The sequence below is a fragment of the Glossina fuscipes genome, unplaced genomic scaffold, assembly GCF_014805625.2.
Source record: "Glossina fuscipes isolate IAEA_lab_2018 unplaced genomic scaffold, Yale_Gfus_2 113, whole genome shotgun sequence".
Lineage (NCBI taxonomy): Eukaryota > Metazoa > Arthropoda > Insecta > Diptera > Glossinidae > Glossina > Glossina fuscipes.
Genome location: NW_023998456.1, coordinates 1628068 through 1653154, shown reverse-complemented (window position 1 = coordinate 1653154; position 25087 = coordinate 1628068). Strand labels below are relative to the sequence as shown.

General features: G+C 34.5%; 1 protein-coding gene and 1 long non-coding RNA gene across 6 annotated transcripts in view; one reads left to right on the top strand and one right to left on the bottom strand.

Moving 5' to 3' along the window:
* Nucleotides 1-25087, bottom strand: part of LOC119639843 — a 56488-nt gene that overhangs the window by 5082 nt on the left and 26319 nt on the right. For 3 of the 4 annotated variants that reach the window (XM_038037509.1, XM_038037508.1, XM_038037510.1), the window contains 4 exons: nucleotides 17552-17916; nucleotides 16790-17484; nucleotides 433-663; nucleotides 32-190 (listed from right to left, as the gene is read on the bottom strand). In XM_038037509.1, coding sequence (XP_037893437.1) covers nucleotides 32-190; nucleotides 433-663; nucleotides 16790-17484; nucleotides 17552-17846 — 1380 coding nt within the window. In that variant the 5' untranslated portion in view covers nucleotides 17847-17916. The remainder of the gene's footprint in view (nucleotides 1-31; nucleotides 191-432; nucleotides 664-16789; nucleotides 17485-17551; nucleotides 17917-25087) is intronic. The other variant, XM_038037511.1, reaches the window with a different exon arrangement.
* Nucleotides 13075-16850, top strand: LOC119639844. 2 transcript variants are annotated; one of them, XR_005247579.1, is made up of 3 exons: nucleotides 13075-13291; nucleotides 13767-13835; nucleotides 16775-16850. It is a non-coding gene; the product is annotated as an uncharacterized LOC119639844 (long non-coding RNA). The 2 variants fall into 2 exon arrangements; XR_005247580.1 differs by lacking the exon at nucleotides 16775-16850 and adding an exon at nucleotides 13971-14108.

The following is a 25087-nucleotide window of genomic DNA, read 5'->3' as shown; positions in this document are numbered from 1 at the left end:
GTGAAAATAATAGCTCTCCGTCTTTCTTTACCTTTATTAATACCACATCGTTACCACTGCAACATTCACGAGTGCAAGCGTCGGTTGTCGATGTGGTATTCGCATAAATTTTTGAATCGTCCCATGATACACGTGTAGTGGGTAAGTAAGTGGGTGTAGGAGGCAAATGGTGCCAGGGTTTGGTATAAATCTGAATTATAATAAAAAAAGTTTTCCAAACGAACAAATAAATAAATAATAAATAAATAAATAATTGAAAAAAATGTTAACTAATAACGACAACAAAAGTTGAGAGAAACGTGAAAACGTAAAATACATTTCTGTTACAACTCAAGAAAAAGAATAATTAAATTTTTATAGCGGAGCAGAGTATTTCATGTCTCGTGAAAGCAATCAATTTAGTGTTTCGTTCACTTACGCTACTGTCCTCACCTGTTGATGATATGCATTACCACCGGGATTCCATTTACCGCTGATAATGTCTTTGACGCGTTTTATGGCAAGTAAGATTTTCTTTTGATGTCCCAGCTTAACGATGCCAATGTCTTCTAAGTCCTCCCATGTCACTTGAGTAACATCACGCACCGTCTTATAATTTTGATCCAGCAAAGGTTGTATATACTCTTCAAGACGTAATAATTGCAGCCATTCTTCAATAGAACCCTAGAAAAGATTTTTTCCTTTTATTATAATGTCACATAATTCTCATGTGGTTTAATAGAAATTCATTGGCAATTATATAAGAATTCACTAATATGCTTTACTGGGAAGCCACAGGGCCGTAGAGTTGAACTAAAACTAGCGTATTGTGGGCGACATCATAGAGCCCTTACAAACAGTTTTGTACCCTAAACCACTTGTGGTACAGAGTATATTCAGCTTATCCGGACGTGTGTAGTACGCAGAAAGGGCTAAGATAGACCCATCTTTTGTTATACTGGCCGATTCAAAATCATTTTTTGAATCGATCTAAGCTTGTCTGTCCATCCGCCGGTTTGATGTCTGTCCATGTAAATTTGTGTTCTAGCCACAGGTCGCAACTTTTGAGATATTTTCATGAAATTTGGCACACTGTCCTACTTTAACCCAAGCACGAACGCTATTGAAACTTTTTCGACCACTCCCCATATAACACCTTCTTCTGAAAAGTCGTCATACGTAAAAAAAATGCAAATTTCAAAATTTTTGGACCAATACTCGCTTTATAGCCATATTTGGACATTCTAAATTGACATGAAAAATTTGCTTCGATCAGGGTAATTGTTTGAGTCCGTGTCTTATAGCCGTTCCAAGGAAAACTGAAGCTTTATATAATAGAAAGATAATATATTTAATATTTCATGGTGAAAATTAGTTCATAATAGCAAATTAACACAGAAATCAGCCTAACCGAATTTGCGCCGCGTAGGTCTAATTTTTATACATCAGCTTATGCAAGGATTCCTCTAATATGCTGCCTTTCATGAAAAGTATGCATGCATGAAAATAATGTGAAACTTTTAGTGTATTATTACCAAAACATGTGAATAAGTGTATTAGGCGAAGTCGAGTAGGGTATCTAATAATCGGCCTTGGCTTTCTTATTTCTTTCCCCCTTTTTTTGATGTAGTTTTGGTACAAAGTCGCAAGAACTGTTACAAGAGAGAAACATAGTTTAGCTCTTATGATTAGTGACAAGTCTTAACGCCAAGATAGGGCTATTAACCCCACTTCCTGACAATATATAAAGGTTTTCGGAATTAGATTATAGCAAAAATTGTTTTATCTTTGATAGGACAGTTTCACAAGCTAATAACAAGATAACATTTCAGTAGATAAGAATGATTTATGTATAATTTTAAGACTTTGTAGAATGTTGCAACAAAATGTTCCTGGACAAAGGTTTCTTTCTTTTCGACGAAATCTTGAAAAGGTCTTTATCGGGAAGATGCCTTGATATCTCCTTTCATTTTAAATCTGAGTTTAGCACTTGGGACAGTTTACATCGGTACAAATCCAATATCAGAGTTTTATCTGACGAAAGCTCGAAATTGAAACAATCCAGCTTGGTTGAAATCAAGGCTAAAAGACCATTCGGAAAAATGACAAAAATAGCATGAAGTTCCTATTCATAGTTCCTATCCAGGGGTTTTCTACCATATGCACACGAAAGCTATTTCAAAACAGGCAAAGCTTTAAGAGTTATGTGTACCGAAGCACATATCGTGCCAGTTATGAAACCTTGAGTTGACAGTGTACATGTGAACAAATCAAATAGTCATAGCCGGCAGGAAGGATAGTAGAACAAATGCAATGATAGACATTAGCAAAGAGTGATTAATTGGAGTACTCTGATTGTTCCTATTATTGTTGCTAATGGGAAGGGTGCTGAGTGATTATATAATCTACATAGTTTGATTACAACACAACTACGCCCTTTAATATCATATTTACCCTATACGTTCTTTAAATTTCATTTTTGAACGCAGAAAACGCCGCCATTTTTTATTGAAAAATACTTTTAATTTTACGTTCGTGTATATGTAATACTAATATTAAAGTATAAATTATACAATTGGGAAACTACGAACAGCGTGAGATTAATTTTCATTTTTTCTTGTACCTACTCCTGGCGAACGCTGGCTTATCGCATTTATTCCTCCCTTTGTAAAATCCCGAAAAAAACATCAAATAGTTTATTTATAGTATACGTTCTTGGCCAGCCCAACATCTAAATATAAGTAATACCCTGTACTCTTATCTATTGGCTACACTGCAACACACACCGACGTGGGTCTGATCGATCCACATTTATATAATAGACAAAAAACCACAACTTAAAATTTATAGCAAATGTAATACGAAAAAATTGAACAGGACAGATGGACATGAATAATGTCTAAAGGCTCCCACAATAGGCAGCGGGCTTTGGCTAAAGATCAACAGACGATGTTAAACGAAAAATTAGTACAACTGCGTTTCAAAGGTAAAAATATAAAAGATCGAGGCAGAAGAAGGAGCGATCAGCAAAGTGACGCATCGCCAATTGGCAAAACAATCTTAAATTTTTGTGTAACGGTTATGAATTGTAGATATATTCTCTAATTAAGAGACCGTGCCACTGTAGATTTTGGAGAAAAACTAATTTCTCCAGCTTCCATAATGCGCTGCTATAGTATATTTGTGTCGCTATTCCCACAGTTTGTTCTGTAATTTATATTAAGTATTCTAAAAAGCCTAGACAATCGCTGTGGATCGTTGAAATATATTTTAGATATCAAGTATTTGAAGTCAGATGTGCTATTCAGAAGCTTCTGAACAAAAAACAAATTTGCCATAACTCATCTGGATGGATGGATATGAGGATGGATGGCAAACATCGCAAGCAAAACAGCAGAAGCTTTTTTATATGGACTCAACCTGTTTACGGCAAAGATCATATTGTGAATCCCAAATAATCGAACAATATAACAGAACGGGCCCCGCTAGCGGTCTATTAAGCAAAGGAGTAGTGTATTGAAAGTCGGGACACTCCTTGACTCAGCGCTTTGACAAAGCACAATGTGTTTTTCGCCTTATTAGCGGTAATATTTATAAGCGTATTGAAGGGCAGTCTTCTGTCGAACAGGGCCGAGAACATTAATTGAAGCTGCACTTTATTGCTTTTATACGATATATTGAACGCTTTGGTTTAAAATAACTTTTAAATAAAAATACACTAGTGTAGTTTCATCGAAACGAAAAATACGGGACAGACCCAGAGTGTCTTAGTTTAAACATGCTTCGGGAGAATTGCTCCAGCGTTATCATTGTTGTTTTTAATATTCGCTGAACACAATTCTTCTAGTGTAGCAACACTAGAGCCCCTTAAATTAAATACATCTCGAGAGAATCGCTCCAACGTCGTTATTTTTCATCACTTTTCAAACACGACTCTTCTAGTGAATCTCATCGGGATGAAAAATATGGAACAGATCCTAGAGCGCCTTAATTTAAGTGCAGCTCCAGGGAGACAAGAAGCACGTGAAACACTCCAGAATCCCTTAAGTGGAAAACGCCTTGAAAGACTCGCTACAGACGTGTTTCGCTATTTTTCAAGCACAATTCTTCTAGAGCAGCTTCATCAAGGCGAAAGGTGCGCGACAGATTCCAGAGTTTCTTAATTTAAATATGTCTCGAGAGAATTGCTCCAGTGTTGCCAATTTTCACTATTCTTTGAACATAATTCCGCTTGACTACCTAAACATATGCTTAATGTCTGCCCCAAGTATTATTATTCCATTGGCGTTCGTGTTATTCCAAAAATAAACTCTTCTTAGGCTATTGCAGTGGTTTTCCCCCTTTGTGCTTAATATATGAAAATTTTCTCCTCTTTTTTTTTTTTGTTGTTATCAATTTTTGGTTTTGATCTTTTAGTTTCCATTCCCATCAGGCATGGAATGTTTATGCAAATAAAATGGAGTTTTCTTGTCGTTGTTTTTAATATTTTTACTCTTTCGTATTATATGAATGCAAGCGTATGTGCGACTTTACATAAAATTTGATCTTGGTTTGCAAAATGCCGTAATCATCGTTCATTTGTTCTGCTTTTTTTTTTGTATTGTTTGCTTTTAAATTTTTGTTTACTATAAGGTTTGTTTGCGGTTTGTTATGGTAACATGAACGCAGTTTTCTTTCTTTGTCTTATTAATGCTTACATTTTTCTTCTTTTTTTTTTTGTAGAGACGCAAAAACTTTCAATGGTGTGATATATTTGCGTTAACTAAACTTGTTTTTTACGTGCCCTGCAGCTACGAAGTGCAAAAGAAAGTTTTTAACATAAGATATTAACGTAAGATAATATAATTATGAGTTAAAAATTTTTCCATACATTTCTTTATTGATAGATTTCTTTCTTTAAAACGGAAGCGATCCCAATATATCCAAATAATAGTCATCGACAGACTTACATATTATATATACGGTAGCCCAATAAATTCAACATAAAGTTGTGAGTCAGAAAACAGTCTTGACGTGTTATTTAATATACGTTTTTGGCTCTTATGAAGTATACTTTTGTACTGTCACTCCATGATTGCAGTTTTTCATAAGAGAATCCTTAATTTTCGGTACTGTATGTAGACTTTATTGGGCTATCGTATATATATATATATATTTGTAACATTTAGATTTACGCCTTAGAGAAGCTACATATCCAGCGTTAAGATTCTGAAACGATTTAAACGCTAAGTACGATGTCTCTCCGTCCGTTTGTTTGCCATTTGTTTTTCCTGAAAACGACCAATCACTCACAGGATGTCCCCTATTTGCAACCCCTAACTGCAACCAAACAAAACAAATTGTATATGTTCCGAATGCTAATTAAATTTTTGTATTAATATTCTTGCACAATCATTGGGATCCGCTCTGGTTTTTTCACTATAACAACGCAAGCATCCTATAGAATATATAAACATGCGAGGGTGTTTTCAAATATTATACTGCGTGTGTATTAACATTTCTTCCACAATAATCCTCTCTGTCTGCCTAACTAACTATCGAACTACTGACTTTATAATTTTTAGGGCTGAAGGCCTGGAGAGGGTCGGACGTTGTACTGACGGATGCACGTGCCATTATTTAACTAGCTAGCTCGGGAGATATGGGGGTTTTTCCAAGGGACACTGCACAGACGGTTGCGTCTAAAAGAAATACACGTGCTTACTTACCGAACGGGCAGATTATAGCCCTAGGCCATACTGTACTCTACCTTACCTCTGGTCTCCTTCGGCCCATGATTTGCAATGGGAGATCCCGAGGAAGACTGTAGGCAGAGTGCGGTGCAGAATGGCCCAGGGCTTAATTAAGCGCGAAAATCTTTAGCACTACCAGATTCTTGTGTTTACAACAACTAAAGCCATTGCATCAAATTGAGGTGTATTATTAAGGGCGCTATTTATTGGGCGCAATTTGGAATATGCTCCTTTCGAACCAACAGGTGATCTATTAAGCCGATTGTATGACTTTAACATGTCGAGTTCGGCACAAACTCCATAATTACCACTCACGCATATATTAATGCATTTCTTGTGTCTCTCTGTCTAAATATCGAACTACGGATTTTACAGTTCTTAGGGCCCCACTTAAATGCCACTTTAAGAAGATTGGAGGATGTCACATTCAACGTGGGGCCCGGCAAACATAAAACCCGTTACAGACAAAAAGTGGCACCCATCTCATTGGAATTCGATGGTTTCCCACCTCTAAGATACCAGCTCCTAAATATTTCGTTGCTAGTTGCTTTGATTATGAATATATATAGATGTTAATTTTCGTATCAACAATTCTTGGATTTATCTACACAGAAACGTGTTGTGTTTTATTTTTGGGCGCACACCCATGTTTTTGAGACCTGAATAAGTACAGCTCAGGATTGTTGATTCCTTTGACATATTGCCATTGCCAAACTACTATTTTTCTCACCCCATCTACCCGTTTTTGTATCGCGCATAGAAGCATCAAAGTTTGCTTTAGAATGTCGGACATGGCGCAAAGTTTGACATTGTGCTTGCAGAGCGCGGCTTTGATACGGGGCGGTACAAAATTTGCGAGAATTATAACAGGTTTTGTATGCAGCAGGATTTCCAAATATATTGTTATAATGTCCAAGCTTCCAAGAGGAAGCTTTAGAGATCCTACAAAGTATATATATATTTGATCAGCGTGAAATTACGAATCGATTAAGCCATGTTTGTGCGTCTGTGTGGTGTTGATTTTATGCCGTTCACTTTTTTATAACTATAGACAAAGGCAAGGGACGCTAAAGATTTCATTGGTAGCAGGCATGCAAGAATCGGCCTCAGCCGAATATAAATTTCTTACCTCTTTTTTAACACTAAACGTACCGCGCGCGGTCAAATGACCGTTTTTAAACTTTCGTTTAAAATTTCTCCCATAAAACGTTATTGTATCATCATGTATCTTATTGACTTTTCCTAAAATATGCATACAAACAATTCTTCAATATTTACAACTTTTTTTAATGTGTATTTTCCGAAAAAAAATTATACCATGTCTAGTCGACCGGGCGCGGTCATTTGACCGCTTGAAAAATTTATGTTATTTACGATTATATTCTTCGATAATCGCTTTCTTGAAATTGTTTTACGGGTCTACAATGTAATTGTAGACAATCTACAATCTAATCAATGTGTCCGACATTCGTGGAATATCAATTTATTAGACAAAACAAATAACATCGACGAGGATTGTTCGGAAGATGATCAAGAAGTTTACGATATTGATGATGGTACTGCAGAAAATTATTGTGACTTATTTGACAGTGATACGGACGAAGAGAAAAATTTGAATATACGAAGACGACAGGAAAGAAAAACATTTATAGTTAGTTCCGAAAGTACAAATGAGGAAGAAATTGAAAATGCTGTAGACTGAACTGTTTGGAAAAAAATAAAAGAAGGGTCTAACAGTGGAAGAACATCGATTTATGATATTTTCAAGGAAATATCAGGACCGACAGGATACGCTAAACGAAATATTGTGAAGTGCAGAGCATTTTCAGCATTTTCTTTGATTATTGAACATAAAATGATTGAACATGTAAGAGAATATACGGAATCAGAGGCTTTTCGAGTGTTGAAAACGAAATGGAATTTATCTATTGCAAAATTATATGCATTTATTGGACTTTTATATGCACGCGGCGCATATGAGGCTTAAAACATTAATTTATCATATTTATGGAACACGAAATGGGGTCCGTCGTGTTTTCTCGACAACTATGAGTCGAAATGACTTCGCAGAAATCATGAGATTTATTCGATTTGACAATAAAAATCAACGAAGTCAAAGCTTACAAAACGATAAGTTCGAATTGATTTCTCAAGTTTGGTTTAACTTTATCGAAAACAGCCAAAACTGTTATAAACCAGGAGCATATCTTACTATAGATGAACAATTGTTTCCTACAAAAGCACGTTGTAGATTTACTCAATATATGCCCAACAAACCGGACAAATTTGATAAAAAATTGTGGTTAGCTTCCGATGTAGCAAGTAAATATATAGTAAACGGCTTTCCATATTTGGGAAAAGATGAAGGGAGAGAATCATCAACCCCAGTTGGAGAGTTTGTAACTCTGAAATTGGCAGAACCATATACTGGTCATGGAAGAAATATAACAATTGACAATATTTTTACAAGCCCGTCACTAGCGGGTAAACTTCTAACAAAAAGAACTACCCTTGTTGGAACTAGCCGGAGAAATAAAAGAGAGCTACCAAAATTAGCGAGACAGGCAAAGGATAGTATGACACGCTTCTCAACAATATTATACAAATCGAAAGATTTTATTCTTACAATTTATAAAGCTAAACCAAATAAAAAAGTATTGATACTTAGTTCAATGCATTCATCCGTTGAAATTGAAAAAAATGACACCCTTATACCAGAGACAATTAGAATCTATAATAGTACAAAATTCGGTGTAGATGTAACCGACCAAATGGCCAACGTGTGAGGATATATCGAGGCAAGAGTTTTTGTTTCAGTTGGCAGAAGAACTTGGGACCGAATATCAGAAAGAAAAAGAAATAAGCCAAGAATGCTCATCAAAAACAATAATAAACACAAACACTGTTTCTTCTGAACGGAGATCTTGTCAAATCAGATATTGTAAAGTCAACAAAACAAACAAAATTTGTATAAAATGTAAAAAATACGTGTGTGGAAAATGTGCAACACAAAATGCTGTAATTTGTAAAAAATGTGATGAAAATGCGTAAAAGTAAATAAAACATACAACATCGAAAAGCGGGAAACGAGTTTTTAATGTAGCATCAGAAAAATATTTTGTTTACTATCTACTTTAAATATGTTTTTTTGACGCGGTCATTTGACCGCTCACGGTAGAAATAGGTATACAAGGAATGTCGGTAGCTTTAGTGTTAATTGATTGTTGTTTTTATTTTATCATCAACAAAAAGAATTTTAATACACTTTGAGAAAAAAATATAGATTAGCTGCGATTTTTAATAAAGATTAATTTCGTGATCGTCATCACTATTTTTTAATATATTTTCAATTTTTATATTTCACCGTAATGTCGAATTGAATTTTTCTTTCATTATACCCACCACTGTAAGATGGGGGTATACCAATTTTGTTTGTTTTTTTTCATAATGTATGGAACAGCCAAAAGGAAGCTTCGAAGACCCTGCAAAGTATATATGTCTTCGTTCAGCTTGAGATTCTGAATTGATTGACCCATGTTCGTTTATGTTTCTGCATGGAGTTTTTTGTTGTCACTCTCCTAGTCGTAAAAACAAAGATATCGACTTCAAATTTGGCAAAAACATTGGAAGCTTTTGAATTCATGCTAGTATTGGAAATTGGCCAAGCCCGCAGTGAAGCATAAACTCAATGCAACTCCTCGCAGTGATTAAATTTTATTGTTTTCACTTTTTTAAGCTTTTATGCTTCTATATCATAAGGCGAAACAGGCAGATTGCTTAAAACTATTTTGTACACTTCTCAAATGCAGATATATTATCTGCCTAAAAGTGGATTAATTTTGAAATGAATACGATAGACACCGCGATTACTGGTGGATTAATTTTCTTTCAATAATACCAGCAATATGGGTATCAAATAAAAGAACTTGGAGAATAGTGCGAAAAGCTCAGCTTTCTTCTAAATTTGCAACAAAATTTCATAGCACAATTTCCGTCAGAAAAATTTCAAATTTCCAGAAGTGGTTTTGATACAATACGGTGCAAATTGCTTTGACTTGCCTTATTTCAAGGTTTCTATTAACACAGTATAAGGTTCTCTTACAGTACTGTACACTTTTCTCTGATTTATGTTATATCTAAGTTTAAAGCATGTCGTTTTATGCGGTATGTTAGCTGAAATGGGAAAGTAAAAAGAGTGTGATACGTATTAACCATGTTATGCGAGGGACGCCGGTATATCAGCATTTTTGGTAGTGGCTTTAGTGAGGAGGTAAAAGCATAACTCTTACCGATTAGGCGCGTGTCCACTAGACTGTGGTTTCACATCTCTTTCTCTCTCTCTTTCTCTCTCTCTCTTCCACCACTTGATTCTCACCATCAATGCCTTTTTCCCACCATCCAGGCAGCGTTTGAATTCAAAATATCTCGTCTTGTGAAGCCATCCCTAAAAGAACCATTTTTGCCTATCGTTCAACCAAGAAATAATTCATTTATTGAAGCCTCTGTTAATCGGTAGGAGTAATATTTGCTGATAACAGCGCGGAAGATAGGACATTCCATTTCCTGAACGAGTTTCGCTATATGGAATCGAATTCCTTCATACTAAAAACTCACGACATCGTCTCTTTTGGTATACGGTATCCATGGTGCATTTGCATCAATTTTGGTACGTAGTATTCCTTGGGGATGGTTTCACTTCGTAGAAATAAATTTTAATACACCAAGCCCTGACTTTTTTGTCATTGTTTTTATGAACTCCTATTAGATTTGCTATTCCGTATCAATAGTCGAAACGACACTGTTCCGTATCAATTTCGTGACAAAACAAAGAAAAAGATGTTATATGACTTGCTATATCTCTGTGAAGTTTCGGCCTTTAACTGCGCTATCCTTCAAATTAATTAGAAAAGGTAAAGTCTCCCACTAACTTCATAGTTTTTTTTTTTTCGGCTAAAAACTATATCTGTTCAACGCTTCAAGAAACGATGTTGCACCCGCTATAGTGTGATAAACTTTACAGTTGCGTATCGCTTGGCCATACTTGGCCAACTAGGTTTCCGGAAAGCCATCGGGTTCTAATCCACAACTGAGAGATTTGCTTCATAGATTATCAGAAAGCGTGTTACAAACTAAAGTATGATAAATTAATAGATATCCCAAAAGTCTTAACGGTAACAGTATACGTTGCGTTAAAAATTTGTCTTGGAGATAAACAGCTGAAGGCCGTGGTGACGATGAAGAAGAAGAAGATCGCTTAAAGAGAGTAGTTCCAAATGAAGAAGTCACAGTTTTTGCCCATACCCTACGGTGCTACTTACAACCTCTCTTATGGAAATGGACTGAACTAATACGTACTCGCAATAACTGAACTAGCGAAACTACCGAAAAATCCGGAAATTTGAAACTATTTCTATCGATATATCAAAATTATAAACTCGACATGTGTGATACTCTTGCGGGTGGGAATTTTTAAAAGGAATATATTTTGCATCCGCACACACTGCTGTAAAAGCGATCATTAGTTTTAAGTTTTATTGGCAATGCAGGCGATTTTCATGCATGTGATAATAAATGTTCAAGGTTCGTTTGTCGAGGTGAGGCGATTATGAATCTATTTTACTTCTGTTTTGCACCCATCTGTACACACTGTTATAATAACGCGAACTAATAGTTTTAATGAAATTAAGCACTCTAACCATATATATGAAGACTATTTCTTATACATTTATGAAGACCTTTACTATTTACTTATCATGCAAATAGCATTGAATTTGCTTTTCTATACAAAATGAAAATATGTTTTGTCAAGCAATTGAAAGAAGAAAAAAATGAAAAAAAAAAAATTCTATAAAGTTTACAAATAATAACAAAATACTTATGACATAAAAAAGGCGACCTTGACGCGATTTTTTTTTTTTTTTTTTTTTTGTAAGACAACCCAGAAAACCGGTTCCTTCAGAAATAACACACACACACACACACAGCCACACACAGACACATACAGCATTCAACACATTTCACATTTCAAAGCTGCTACTAATCATAAGGTAACGTTTTGTTTGTTAGTTATATAAAAAATAAGCAAAAAAAATAAATAAATAAATAAAAAAAATTCACTTATAAACTTTGGTGTATGTGCTTATGTTATGTCTGAGATCACATACCATACCATACCAACGAACCACTACCTGTGCCTAATTATATGCGCATAAACATAGATATATGTATACGTATACATCAAACCATCAACAGTTCTTTTGATTTCGTGTTTTTTTTTTTTCGCTATTCAGCAGCTTAACCACAATTTAATTAAATCTAGAGATAAATGTTTGAACATTTAAAAGTCATTTTGAAAATTATTTCTGACATTTTTGTAGCAATTTATGTTCGGTTTTACAAATTATAGCATTACAAGGCTTTATTATATGCATTTATTGGTTTAATGTGTATTATCAGATTTTCATTAACTATAATAATACTTATGCATGGATTTTCGGTTTACCAATGGCAGCAGCGGATTCGATGTGAATTGGGATTTTATGTCATTTAAGATAATGGGCGGTGGACGGTGGACGGTCGTCACAGGTTGATTGTTTGTTTTGTTTTTAAAAATTTGATAGTTGTCCGTTTTTATTTTTTATTTTTCTTATATCTGATCTCATTTTCAATTCATTAGTACATTTGCACACATTTACTTACTACTACCTTAAGTAGTTCAGGGTTGTTCGTTTTAAAGCATACGAACAGTTTCAATCAAGCAAGGCTTCTTTTTTTAGCAATTAAGAACAATTTTATTAATTTCAATTAATATATTGCTACAGATTTCAGATCAGGCTAGACAACAGACAGTTAAAGAGCAATCAAAACAAAATTCCATTAGTGTTATTAAAAGTTTGACCCAAATAAACTCAAACGATTGACTCTTTCTTCCTTTATTTCGAAATCCTGATATGATAAACGCGATCATGCTTAATGATAATGATGATAATGATCATGATGATAATGACGATAATCACGATCAACATTGATTTCAATTATAATTTATTTACAAGGTCTTCAAACTTTCCTTGTTATTGTTGAATATTTACATAGTGAACGCGCGAATATTTATAGTCATAGTCGTAAGTATTGAAAAATTGCTTTTAAATTAACTACGAAATGATTGTTCAATTCATGTGGAAAGATGCAGAAGATTATTACTTAATACTTTATTTACGTTAATTTTCTCTCTCTCTCTCTCTGCCCTCTCTCTGTCTCTCTTTCTCTCTCTCTCTCTCACTCTCTCTCTCACTATCTATCTCTCTCTACATAGACGACAAGTGATGGGGATGAGTTGAAAAAATTTTCTATTAATTTTTAAAATATTTTTAAAGTCTTATCTCATGCTACAAGTATTATAAATACTTTGTTCATTATATAATACGATCTATTTGTGTGCGCGTGTGTATGAGCGAGTATAAGTAAATAAATATAAGCAAATAGCTTAAGAGATTATAATACAATGCAATAGCTACGAGGCAAATAATTTGTAGCCATTTTGAACAATCAAAGTGTTCCAAAGACTTTATACAGCACATAAAGTAAGTAAAGTAATTTTCCATAAACAACGACCACGGATCAGCCGTATGTCAAATTCCATCAGATTTTAAGCTGATGATAAAAGTAATCCTTACTTGAATGTCGGTTATGAACGCACAGTAATGTAAATAATACGAAATCTTGAGCAAGAAACGAGAAATCTTAATAGGAAATGAAAAAGATCTCAGATTGCATTTCTATCTTCCTTCAACTCAAAAAAAATAATAAAAAAAGAAGAAATTTTGACTGCAATTAAAAGAAAAAATATTAAGATATCCAAGTTTTCATGCATGCGTCACATCATTCAGAAAGTGAGTTTAGAGATTAGAATTCTTAAAAAATTCTGAGTCTATCTGCCCACTGTCATGCTTTCTGCGTTTAAAAATAAAATAAAAATTAGGAAAATTATGATTGCTGGTGCCGAGTTATAAGTATTCCCAGTAAATGGATAATAGCTGCAAATTAATTTTTTATTAGGATGGTCCGTGTCAATTGGACAATGCGTTGGTTGTTGCAGATGTGCGTTTATAAGCGGGCCATTATGCTGTAAGTAACTAAAGGTACTCAATTTTTACTTTCAAATGACAACCAACTAGCGGTTAAATTATATTAGAATCTTCTCATCGTTAAATATATGTATACTGAAGTAGAAAAATGGTATTTCTTTCTATTTGCAATTAGTTGGATTAGGCTTTTTGTTAAGTAGTTATATAAGCATGTATCTTGACCAGCGACATCTATTAGCGAAAATGATAAAGCAATGCCATTCGAAAAGTTTGAATATCAAGGTTCGACTGCTTGCCAGGGAAAGAAAGAAGTGTTTTCTTTGGCGAATTGTGACTAACGCTAATAAGTGGATCGATTGCGACAATCCCAAGCGCAAAAGATCATGGATTAGTTGAAAAGAGCCATCTTCATCAACACCAAAGCAGCATATTCGAGATCATAAAGGCATGCTGTGCATATGTTGGAATCAGTAAAGTTGCATTGCATTACGATCTGCTAAAATCGAATAACACTGTCACTGCACATGTAGTAGAACAAATTGGACGATGTATTTTTGCAAAAAAGACTAGCAAGAGCGTTTGACAGACCCAAAGTCATAATCTTCCATGACAACGCTCGACGACGCATTGCAAAACTTGTAAAGAAATTCTGCTGCGCCCACTAGACTTAACTTCTTCTCATTGCCGCTTGTGTAGATCGGTAGAGCATTGCTTGGCTGGCACGCCGTTTCGAAATGCTGAGGAATAGCTAAAGTGAATCGATAAATGGATCGCTGCTAAACCAATTTAAGTTCTTGCGACACCCTATCGCCATGTTGCCAGGCAGGTGGGAAAAAGTTGCAGAAGATGTAGGAAAATATTTTAATTAATTTACTCCACAAACGACTTTTTCACGTAAAAAATAGTCAAATATCACCTAGAATGTTATGTTATCTATCTATATATAAGAGTGTATAAATACCAAGTTATATATATATTAGGTTATATGCACATTAGATTATATATTAATTATTATTAATCTCATCGCATATATATATACATATAGATTAGGTTGTATAAGTTAAGTTTTCAACTATCACTAGCCTGTTTCGGGCATTCAAATAAAAAATAGGTGGGCAAGCAAGCAGGTGCATTCTCCAAATTGCAGTTTAGGTAAGTGAGCCAGTTTAGGTTATGCAACATATATATAAGTTAAGGTTCTAATTACAACCGCCCGGTTTGGGGTATTTGAATAACAAACAGATGAAAAAGCAAGTAAAGACTTTATTTTACGTGTAACGTTGCATTTCCTTCGATGGAACTTTCTTTATTTGTACAGAAAACACGATCGCGAGACTTCACATATAGGTCAGATACAATATTCTTTTCAATCAATATGATGGATATCCTCGACTCACACCTTTCTTCGAGTTCTATCATCCTCTCATAAGAGAGAGAGAGAGAGAGAGAGAGAGAGAGAGAGGAGTGGAAAGAGAAAGGCTTAAAGTTAATATATCCAAATTAGTGTACAATACGGTTGATTAACCTTTGAGCTCGCAAATCACAATAATTTTGCCCACTAGTGCATATAAATAGAAATATTAATAAGAAAAATGGACTCATTTAAAAAAGAACATAAAAATAAGCAATAACTAGCTAGCAACTAGTACAATCTAAAGTGTCAACAAATGCGCAAAAAAGAAAAGAAAAATTATTAATATTGACGTGGTTGCGGAGTCAGGTTTTTATATTATCTTTTGCTTTTTTTTTTTTTTTTTTTTTTGTACAAACAACAACACAAACAACAACAACATTTATTTACTGCTGCTGCAGCTTTTACGAACTCAAGAAAAAAAATCAAAAAAAAGAAAGATATGATGTTTATGGCGGAAAAAATAAATATGAGACAAGTGTAAACATGGCATAATTTTTATAAACACGTTCAGTTTTTTTCTTCTCCTTTTTTTTTTGTTTTTGTTTTTTTTTTTTTCTGACTATAAAATATGCAATGCATTCTGTTAATGTGCACATTGCTAAAGTAGCTTTGAATGCGACCTGACTGACTTGAGTTGAATATGAATCACATTTATCATTATATTCAGGAAATAACTGGTGTAAATTTTTCTGGTTTTACTTTTTTGTTCTGCTATTAAAGAATAAAAATGCGACTATGTGCAACAATAAAGAGCAAAAAAAGGTACCTTTTCCACAACGGTAATTAAAGCCTGTGCTCACAAAACAATTACGGGTAAACTCTTTCTGCTACTTTTTTGTTATTTTTTTTTTTTTTGTAATTTTATTTAACAATTTCTTAAACTTTGCTTTTGCCATTATTAAGCGATTAATTGTTCAGCTGTTTAACTAATATATCCTTAGCTCTGAAAACTGTGCTTAAGGTGATATTTTAAAGAGCACATCTCTGTTATTCCTCATTACTATTAGGTTAAGCTTTAGGGATTTTCGGTATCTCGGCAGCATTTTCTGGGTAAATAATTGTTTACCATTAATTTAGTGAATTAAAAAAAATTTGTCTGCATTGACTAGCTTCACTGAGATTTGGCTTACGCTTCTACCAACTATATCTTCTCGAATATTATTATATCGGGCCTCAAAGAACGAAGATATAACAATTTTGTCTTTCTATTTTCCGGTGCACCTTTTGTACTGCACAAATTGGCACTGACTTGCGTCCGTCTGTTCGTTTGCAAAATTTTAAATTCACTCAAACTGCCGCTGAAGCTTTATATGATATATTCCTGAAAAAAGCTTACATACGGGCATGGCAGAGCAACGACCGACCCATGCATATATCCCATGCAAAGATAATCGCCGTTCGTGCGCAAACAAGTCTACAATTAAATCCGTTCACATTTATATGTTCATGTTATGGTCTATATGGCTTTCTTACTACTTTTTTGTATTTCATAATTTTAGCTACTTAATCCTTTTTTACGGTTTTTATTGTTGTTTTTCTTTTTTTTTTATTTTTTTTTTTTAAAGAGGCATAAAACTTACCGGTACAAAATGCGGTAAATTATCCAAGACTTGTAGTTTATCGATACGTTGTTTAATACGTTCACGATGATGTGGATTTTTTATACCAATTGCCGTTAAATCCTCCGGGGTCATACGGGCTATGGTGGGTAAATCATAACCAGCCGCTATGAAGAGTTGAGCATATTCTTCATATTTCATTTCCATAAGCCAATCGATGATCAACTCTTCGTTACGTTGACGGTCCATGGAACCAATTGAGCACGAACTAACTGAACTGCAACGGGGTGAAGATAGGGCGCCACCACCGCCACTACTGCGTATCGAACCAGCTCCGGATGCGCCTGTGAGATATGACGAAGCTCGACCCGAATCTAAACTAGCAGTGGAATGACGGGATCCAGAACCAGCTGAACCTGATGATGAACCGGGTGAGTCGCGGCCCGGCGATTGGGTCAGATCGATACCTTGGTCTTCTTGCAATGCTAATTGTTGATGATAATAAACAGCTGCCTTGTGGGTGAGAGGCTCACGTAATGTAGCACAAAAAACTGGCGGGGGACATGGCACTATATTCGCTGAGCATGTGCCTAATAAAGCACTAGCATTGGCGGTAACAGATTGTGCCGGTTTTACTGCGGCTGTTGCTGCTGCACCTGCTGAAGTTTGTGAAGAGCCTGACGTTGACATGGCTGAAGCGTAATCGTTTAATTCATCTACATAGAAAATATATATGATAATAATCTAAAAATATTTTTCCCGCCCAATTATCAATTGGCTTACCTTTTATGCGTAAAGCTACAGTAGGCTCACGTGGCAAATTGAAACCGCCCTCTTCGAGCGATGGAGATGATACCATGCTACTCATTATGATACCATCCTCTAGCTGCGCTTTTCCAGTTGCCCCCGAGATACTGCCGCCTAATCGATACAATGGTATATGTTGATGCTGATGAGAATGATGATATATTGATTGTGAAGCTGTTGCACTTGTAGGCACTGGATCACCCGGTAAAGCGGGTGGTGATACTTTTGTAACCTTTTTAGCTTGTGCGTGCGGTTTCAATGAACGATGCATGATCGCCGTAATAACAACAACCAACTATTTGTGTTGGATGATTTAAAAGCAAAATTCTCAAATTGTGTTCCTAAAAGGAATAAATAAAAAGTAAAAAGATGGTTATCACCTTTAAATCTATTGAATATTAAATTTTTTATTAAAAAATTGCAAATAAACAGAAACAGAAGCATAAAGAAAAAAATTTCAACACACCCATGTTTCCGCTTATTTTATGAAAGTTTTGCATGTACACCAGCAATACAAATGGAGCGATACATAAAAAATCTACACTGAGCTAAAAAAATATTAACCCTTCAACCCTTCACCCAACAAAAAACAACATAACACATAGCCGCATAGCCAGTAAGTCCTGGTTGTATTACAATTTCATTCAAGAAAACATCAATAAAAAAAATTACAGGTTTTACGTTGACGTTGATGATTTTTAAATGAATTTACTACAAAAATGTTTGCGAGTAAAAATGACAATACGCGGCAATACGGCCCTCCTGCAACGCAACACAACCCACGAGAATATCGCTACACATCAAATGTCAATAGGAATAATTTGTATACCGCACCAAAACGCATAAATACTCACGATAGGAACGGAACGGAACGGAACGAAAAAAATTCATAATGAAATTAAAGGGAAAAAAGGATGCATTCGCAAGAGCTAATTGCAATAAATAAGAGTAACATTGTTATTGTATTTTACATGTGTATACTATATACTAAATCGTTAAGGAGAGAATCAATGTCACACTCGCAAAGAGAGAAAAAGAATTAAAGAGAGAAAGAAAGAAAGAGAAAGAATGAGAAAGAGAGAAAAAGAGGGAGAAGGACGAATAAATATGAAAATACTTGTGGGAGTCCAAACAAAGGTTAAAGGTAACCGAATCAATATGAAAACCATATAGAAAGCAACATAAATAGTTTTTAAAGCATACTTCAAGGCTAATGTAACGGATGAAGGATATATTTCATTGGCAATGGCCAATTGGCAAACACTACAAAACACTCTTGGCATCGTCTTGTTGCAATGCCAATTATTCGGTATATAATTCACTTAAAATTGATTTAATACACAAACGCTGTCGCTAATAAGATCCGGAAAAGAAACAACAAACTGTAAAGAAATCCCTCCGCGGTCTTAGCTTAGTAGATTATGCGTATATCTACAAATCCCTTAGGGTTTTGTCTTTCAAACTAAAATTTTCGCAGCGTGAAATATCAAACGAATGCATTTATATATATAGTTATATGTATATCCATATGTATATATATACGTATATGTATATATTTATGTGTATCTTTGAAACTAAAATTTGCGCTATAAAAGCTACAAGGATGCGTTATTCAATCGCAATAGCCTCAAACATGCAATATATTTGACATATCGCGCTGCGAAAATTTTGGTTATAATCCAGCATGAGTTAGTATCAAGTGAGCCTTAGAGCAAAGAGTGCCAATTTCGATTTTTTTCCTCGATCAACATCAAGTCGGAATCTTATATAAACTAAAACGATTTCAAGTTACTGTAGTTTTCGAGACGGAGTACAGATCCTTTTCCAAAAAATGCTCTTCTCTCTCTCTCTTTCTCTCTCTCATTTAGATTTGTTACGTGCAACTTCAAATAAGGTCTTTTTAACGGAACTTCTGGCTTTTAAGTAATAGCTCGTTTAAAAAAGATCAGTCCTTCGAGATCAATATCGAAGATACATTAGTGCAGTCATCGGAAAATAACTCTATAACAGTCAAACTTGGCGACCGTATCTCTTCCTCCGTTTATGCTTTCTTAAAATTCTACTTTCCCGATTATTTAAAATTTGGGTTGCTTATCTATCTACCTCTACAGAAATCTACAAAATCATTTAAACTCGATCTCCAAGCCTTTTAATGGAAATACTACAGTTCTCTAGATCGAATAGAAATCCTTTCATATTATTTCTCACTTGTTCTTTTTCTAACTTATCAGCCGAACTCCCTTTTATTGCTCGTGTTAATAGATATTGGAATGCCTTATCACTAAGTCTGAAATCGTTCGATTATTCTTAGAAAAAAATTGCTGATAAGAATTAATGATCACCGAGTAGCCATCTAACTGAATTGTGTACTCACTTACCCTAGGCCTAGGGCTTTATAGTTACTTAACAAAAAAACTAAGAAACGAAGTGAAATCTGAACAATGTTTTTAAGATTAACTTTTCGCGTCTTACTCTGATAAGGGAAAACATGATCTAGAATTGTTTGAAATCATGGCCCCGATTAACTTAGCATTATTAATGGACTTAAGTAGAAGACGGAATGATTTGAGAATGATAGGTCTACGCTGAATCTCTTAGCAAATGCTCCCAATTTTTCAATTTCGGTAAGGGCGAGCTTTATTTGGCATCATTAATACGGTACAGTGCGTGCATATATTTTCCGGACGTGTGTTCATTTCGATAGTAGGAATGGGTATTTATGGCCCTGTTTGATAAAATTGCACGTGACACCTGATCAAGTGCCAATCGAACCTTCCCTTAGATTTTAACACCGACTTGCCGATAGAAATTCGATGGATGAGCGCCTTTTTTTTTTTTAATGGAATCATGCGAAGCTCATTGGAAATTTTCTATGAATGATTGATTGTTCGTTGCGAGTGGCATTTTTATGTTTTATTGTTTCCCTTGGAAACCCCTCCAGCTTTACAGAAATTAAGTGTTAACATATCGAATTCATGTTTCAGACGTTAACGGTCTGCTACTTTACAGCCTGAGTATAAGCATTTGAACATTTTTTTCACATCTATTCTCTACGCTCAATACTTTTTAAATCAATTGTTATAATTTTAAACTCATTGTCCTCCTTACCAATCACAATAAATTTTTTTCCTCATTTAGCACACACATACGCGCGCGCGCGCTCGCAACAACACAACCACACGAACCATTACTCTGTCTGTATGCCTAATAGTGTTAGTGAAATTAGTGCAAAATCCTTTTTTCCAATGCTTTTAAAAAAAAGAAAGCTGAACAGGTTTTCGCAGAATTATTAAAGTGATGAAAACATTTGCTAACAAAAAAGAGCAATTTTTGCTGAAAATTAACAAATAACTAACAACATAAACTAGAATAATGTAAGGAAACTCAACACATATATGCAATAGAGCAAAAAAAAAAAAAAAAAAAGGAAGAAAACATAAAAAAATGGAAAAAAAAATAAAAAAAAAAAAAAAGTGCAGCATGAAACGGTACAATTTGTGGTTGATTAGATGGGTGGGTGGATAAATGGATGAATAGTTGAGTTGTTGGTTACTAGGTTTTAAAACTAGAGTAAAGTGGAGATATGTACTCGCAACACATTCATATATACATATATATATATATATATATATATATTCAAATAATGCATGTATATGTGTATGCATTTGCATGTGTATGCATTTATGTATGTTTAGATATGTGTATGTATGCATGTATGTATGTATATGAACATGTATGTGTATGCATTTGTATGCGCCTGTGTGTATAGTTAAGTATAAAATTTAAAGTTTATGATAGTAGAGTAACTCATACATGCACACGAACACAGTTGCGGAAAAGATTAATAGTGTGCAATAGTGTTGTTGAACCGGTGTCGGCTTTTCAAAAAAGACCGCACGCTTCTCTACTATGTACACAATGGACAGAAGAAAAAATAAAATATTTTGTTTTACAAATATCCCATATTTATGTATATACGTATGTTTGTTTGTGCATTCGTTTTTACTTGCAAAGCTTAATGGTGTTGTTGGTTTTATTGTGTTGTGTGTTGTTTTTCTATAAATTAATATTGCAGTTCAGTGCTTATGTCAGCATGGGTTAATCTAAAGTGCCATAAAGATAAAGACCTGAAAATAAAATGCAAAGGAATAAAAAACCAAAAAAAAAAAAAAAGCTGGAAGGGTAGGATGGGTGGTCGTTCGTTCGTTTAGCGGGTTTTGCTTTGCTTTGTTTATAACCCACACATTCGCATACACATGCACACATACAGACACACACATACACACACCCATGTACATACATACAAATGCGCGCTTTAACATAAAGAAATCATAAGTTTTTCCTTTTTCAAAAAAAAAAAAAAAACAATAACAACAACAACAACAAGAAAAGTGCATAGTGCACGCGTTAAAACTTGCAGCTAAATTCATTGTGGGTGGGAGTAAGGACGTGGCGATGACAGAAAACACACTCGTGCAAACACGCTGTCGTACATTAATTCGTGGAAATATGGGTGAATGAGTAATCGTGTAATCATTGCAATGCAAGAGAGTGAATAAGCTTTAAAGAGTTTTTATAGGAGAGAAAGAGAGAGCAAAAAAAAACAAAACAAAACAAATAATAATGGAACGAAGGGAGAGGGAGAGGGAGAGAGAGAAAGAGAGAAAGAGAGAGAGAGTTAGAAATTGCGGTATTTGCATGTGGTAAGTGAGTGTAAATTTGCTTGTGTGCTACCGCTAAAAAGTTAAATTTTTTTTTTTTTTTTATTTCAATTTTTCCTCTTTTTTTTCGTTTCTTCTCTGCTTGCCCCGCAGCAGAAGGAACCCCTTTTTAATACTCACACCCCAAGCACATGTCATACATTTACATAAATTCAACTCCTTCTTTTTAGGTATACGCACACATCTAGAAACATACATACTTGTCCGTGCAATAAAAAAAAAAAAAAACTTCATGTATAACGCCAAGTACACATATAACAACAACAACAATAACAATAGCACCACACAGCACATTAGACTCAAGTATTTTATATGAAGAGCTCTGAAAAAGTTAGTGGAGTCTGACTTAAGTACATGCATATGTATATGTAAGTAAATGCAAAAAAAAAAAAAAAGAAAAGAAGAGAAGAGTGTGAGAAAACAAAAGCCCCGTTTGCTAATAAAAATAATAACGAATACGATGGTGATGATGACAATGATGAGAAACGACGATGATGCTGATCATAATGATAAAAGTGCTGAAGACGATGATGATGACAAAAAACAACAAAATTAAGAATAAAAAGCAAAAAAAAAATTTATAGAGATTTATTGATTGCCGCCTTTGTGCTAACTAACACATGCGAATACACAGCCACACATATATAAAAATATAAAATAATAAAAAAATCATTTTACTAAAGCAATACACACACACACATACACTCTCTGTCTCTCTTTGAGTGTGATGGAGAACACGTACACTCTATATATATATATATATATATATATATATAAATAAAATAGGGTGTAAGTGAGGGAAAAAGAGTCCAGAGTATTATAAGATGTTCAAGTTTTCTTCTTTTTTTTCTCCTTTTCATAACATACTCGTTTATTGTTTCCTGCATGAAAGCATGAGTGTGGGTAGTTGCTTGAATTTGTACAGTGGAATGGGAGAGAGAGTCTATGGCAATAAAAACCTTTTTACTGAAGATAATTTCAACTAAGGGTTGTACTAACTAATTATCATTAGTATCGTATATGTGTACATGCATGTGATGCTGGCTGATGCCGGCATAGGAAGATAAGCACGATAACGTTTATGTTGGAGATTTAATATTATGTACTAGGACTGTCTGCAAACCGTGAAGTAAGAGGAACAATGCCTGGTTCATGAACTATTGAAAAATTAATTTAGCGTAAAAAAAAAAAAAGTCAATGTTTTTGCTGTTGCTGTTGCTGAAGCTCATAAAACGTTTAACTCACACTCTTTACGCTTTACTTACGTACGAACGATTGTAGTCAATAGCACACGAGGACGAGGAAATTGCAAAAGGCATTTAGGCTAAAGTTAAAGCAAAGAAGTTACACTCTAAAAATAAAACAAAAACAACAAAAAAATGATAATTGATTTTCGGTAAAATCAATCAAAGTTAAGAGACATTGACATTTATCGTTTCGTTCGGTTAAGTTCTTTAAGGACAAAAAATGATATCGTTCGTACAGAAGGGTAATCATTTTAAAAATATCTTAGCAGATAAGCTTGCTTTGCCACCCCCAGGGTAGACATAATTTTATATATGTAGCATTGAAAAACTTTGCTAAACTCGCCTCAATTACATAACAGTCTTTAATTGATTTAAAAATATCATGCTGGTGGATTAAATTCTCTTTAGCTGTTTTTGCGAGTCTTTTGCTAATATATAAGTGAAGGGAAACGACTTGGTTGATGAATGAACTCAAAAAAAAAAAAAAGCATTGAATTAATTTGGGAAATGGTTTCTACATTTGCCATTAGGCGCCATGCAATATATCACAGTTGGTTTAAAATGAATTGATAGAATGATTATCTCAAGAGCTCGATAGCACTAGTATTCCAAATGCCAGAGTATATAACGCACAGTAGGATAAATTGGATATCATTTGAATGCTGACGCACCGCTAATCCACTTTTCGATTTGTTACACTCAAAGGACGTGAATACGGGCGGAATCGCCGAGAAGTTTTACTCAGAAATTCTTAACCTCACATCTATGACAATAGGTGAATGATGCTAGCAACAAAAATATGTCATTGCTAGGAATTGTTCGTCCTTCGGATCGATCTGTTATATAATTTAGTTGCATTTAGTTTATTATAAACTGATTTGTTCTATGATTGAGTTAAAGTGCTTCAGTTTCCCCACAAAGTTTGCATCTTTTTCAAATAATATAATAAACGTAAGCACATGCGTTGTTTTATTTATTTATTTATTTATTTATTTAATCATTTCTGCCCGCACTATATACATTCTTAGCCGAATTAAGCAAACACATTTAAGATTGAAAATTCTAAAGAAGATCTTCGATGAAGAAGCTTAGCAAAGTTGAAAGCAATGAGTTTTTCTTTGCCTCGCAAATAAGACTTGGTACGCCTTGATTCAAAATCACAGGCAAAAAAGGAAATAGAACTAATCGTAGTTCAAAGTAATCAAAGAGTCGTCATCACCAAAGAACATTGTGATGTCAACTAACCAAGGCAAAAAGAAAGAAAGAATTCTACTACGTGGCTATGTTAAGATCGAACATAGGGAAGTATTAGGTAAACTCTTTGGAACAATTAGGTACAAAGAACGCGATAAAAGGATTTATTTGGCATCAAAGCGTTTTTACACTAGCGATGGCCCTTGAGGACATTGCAACATATATCGTTGGCAGATTCGCCCCCATATGCATATTCACTGCGTCTCGTTCATGCTGACTTTCATCCGGTCTAAGATTTCGCCAAAAACATCTTACATGATAGAGACATTTCAGCACATGAAAAAATTACG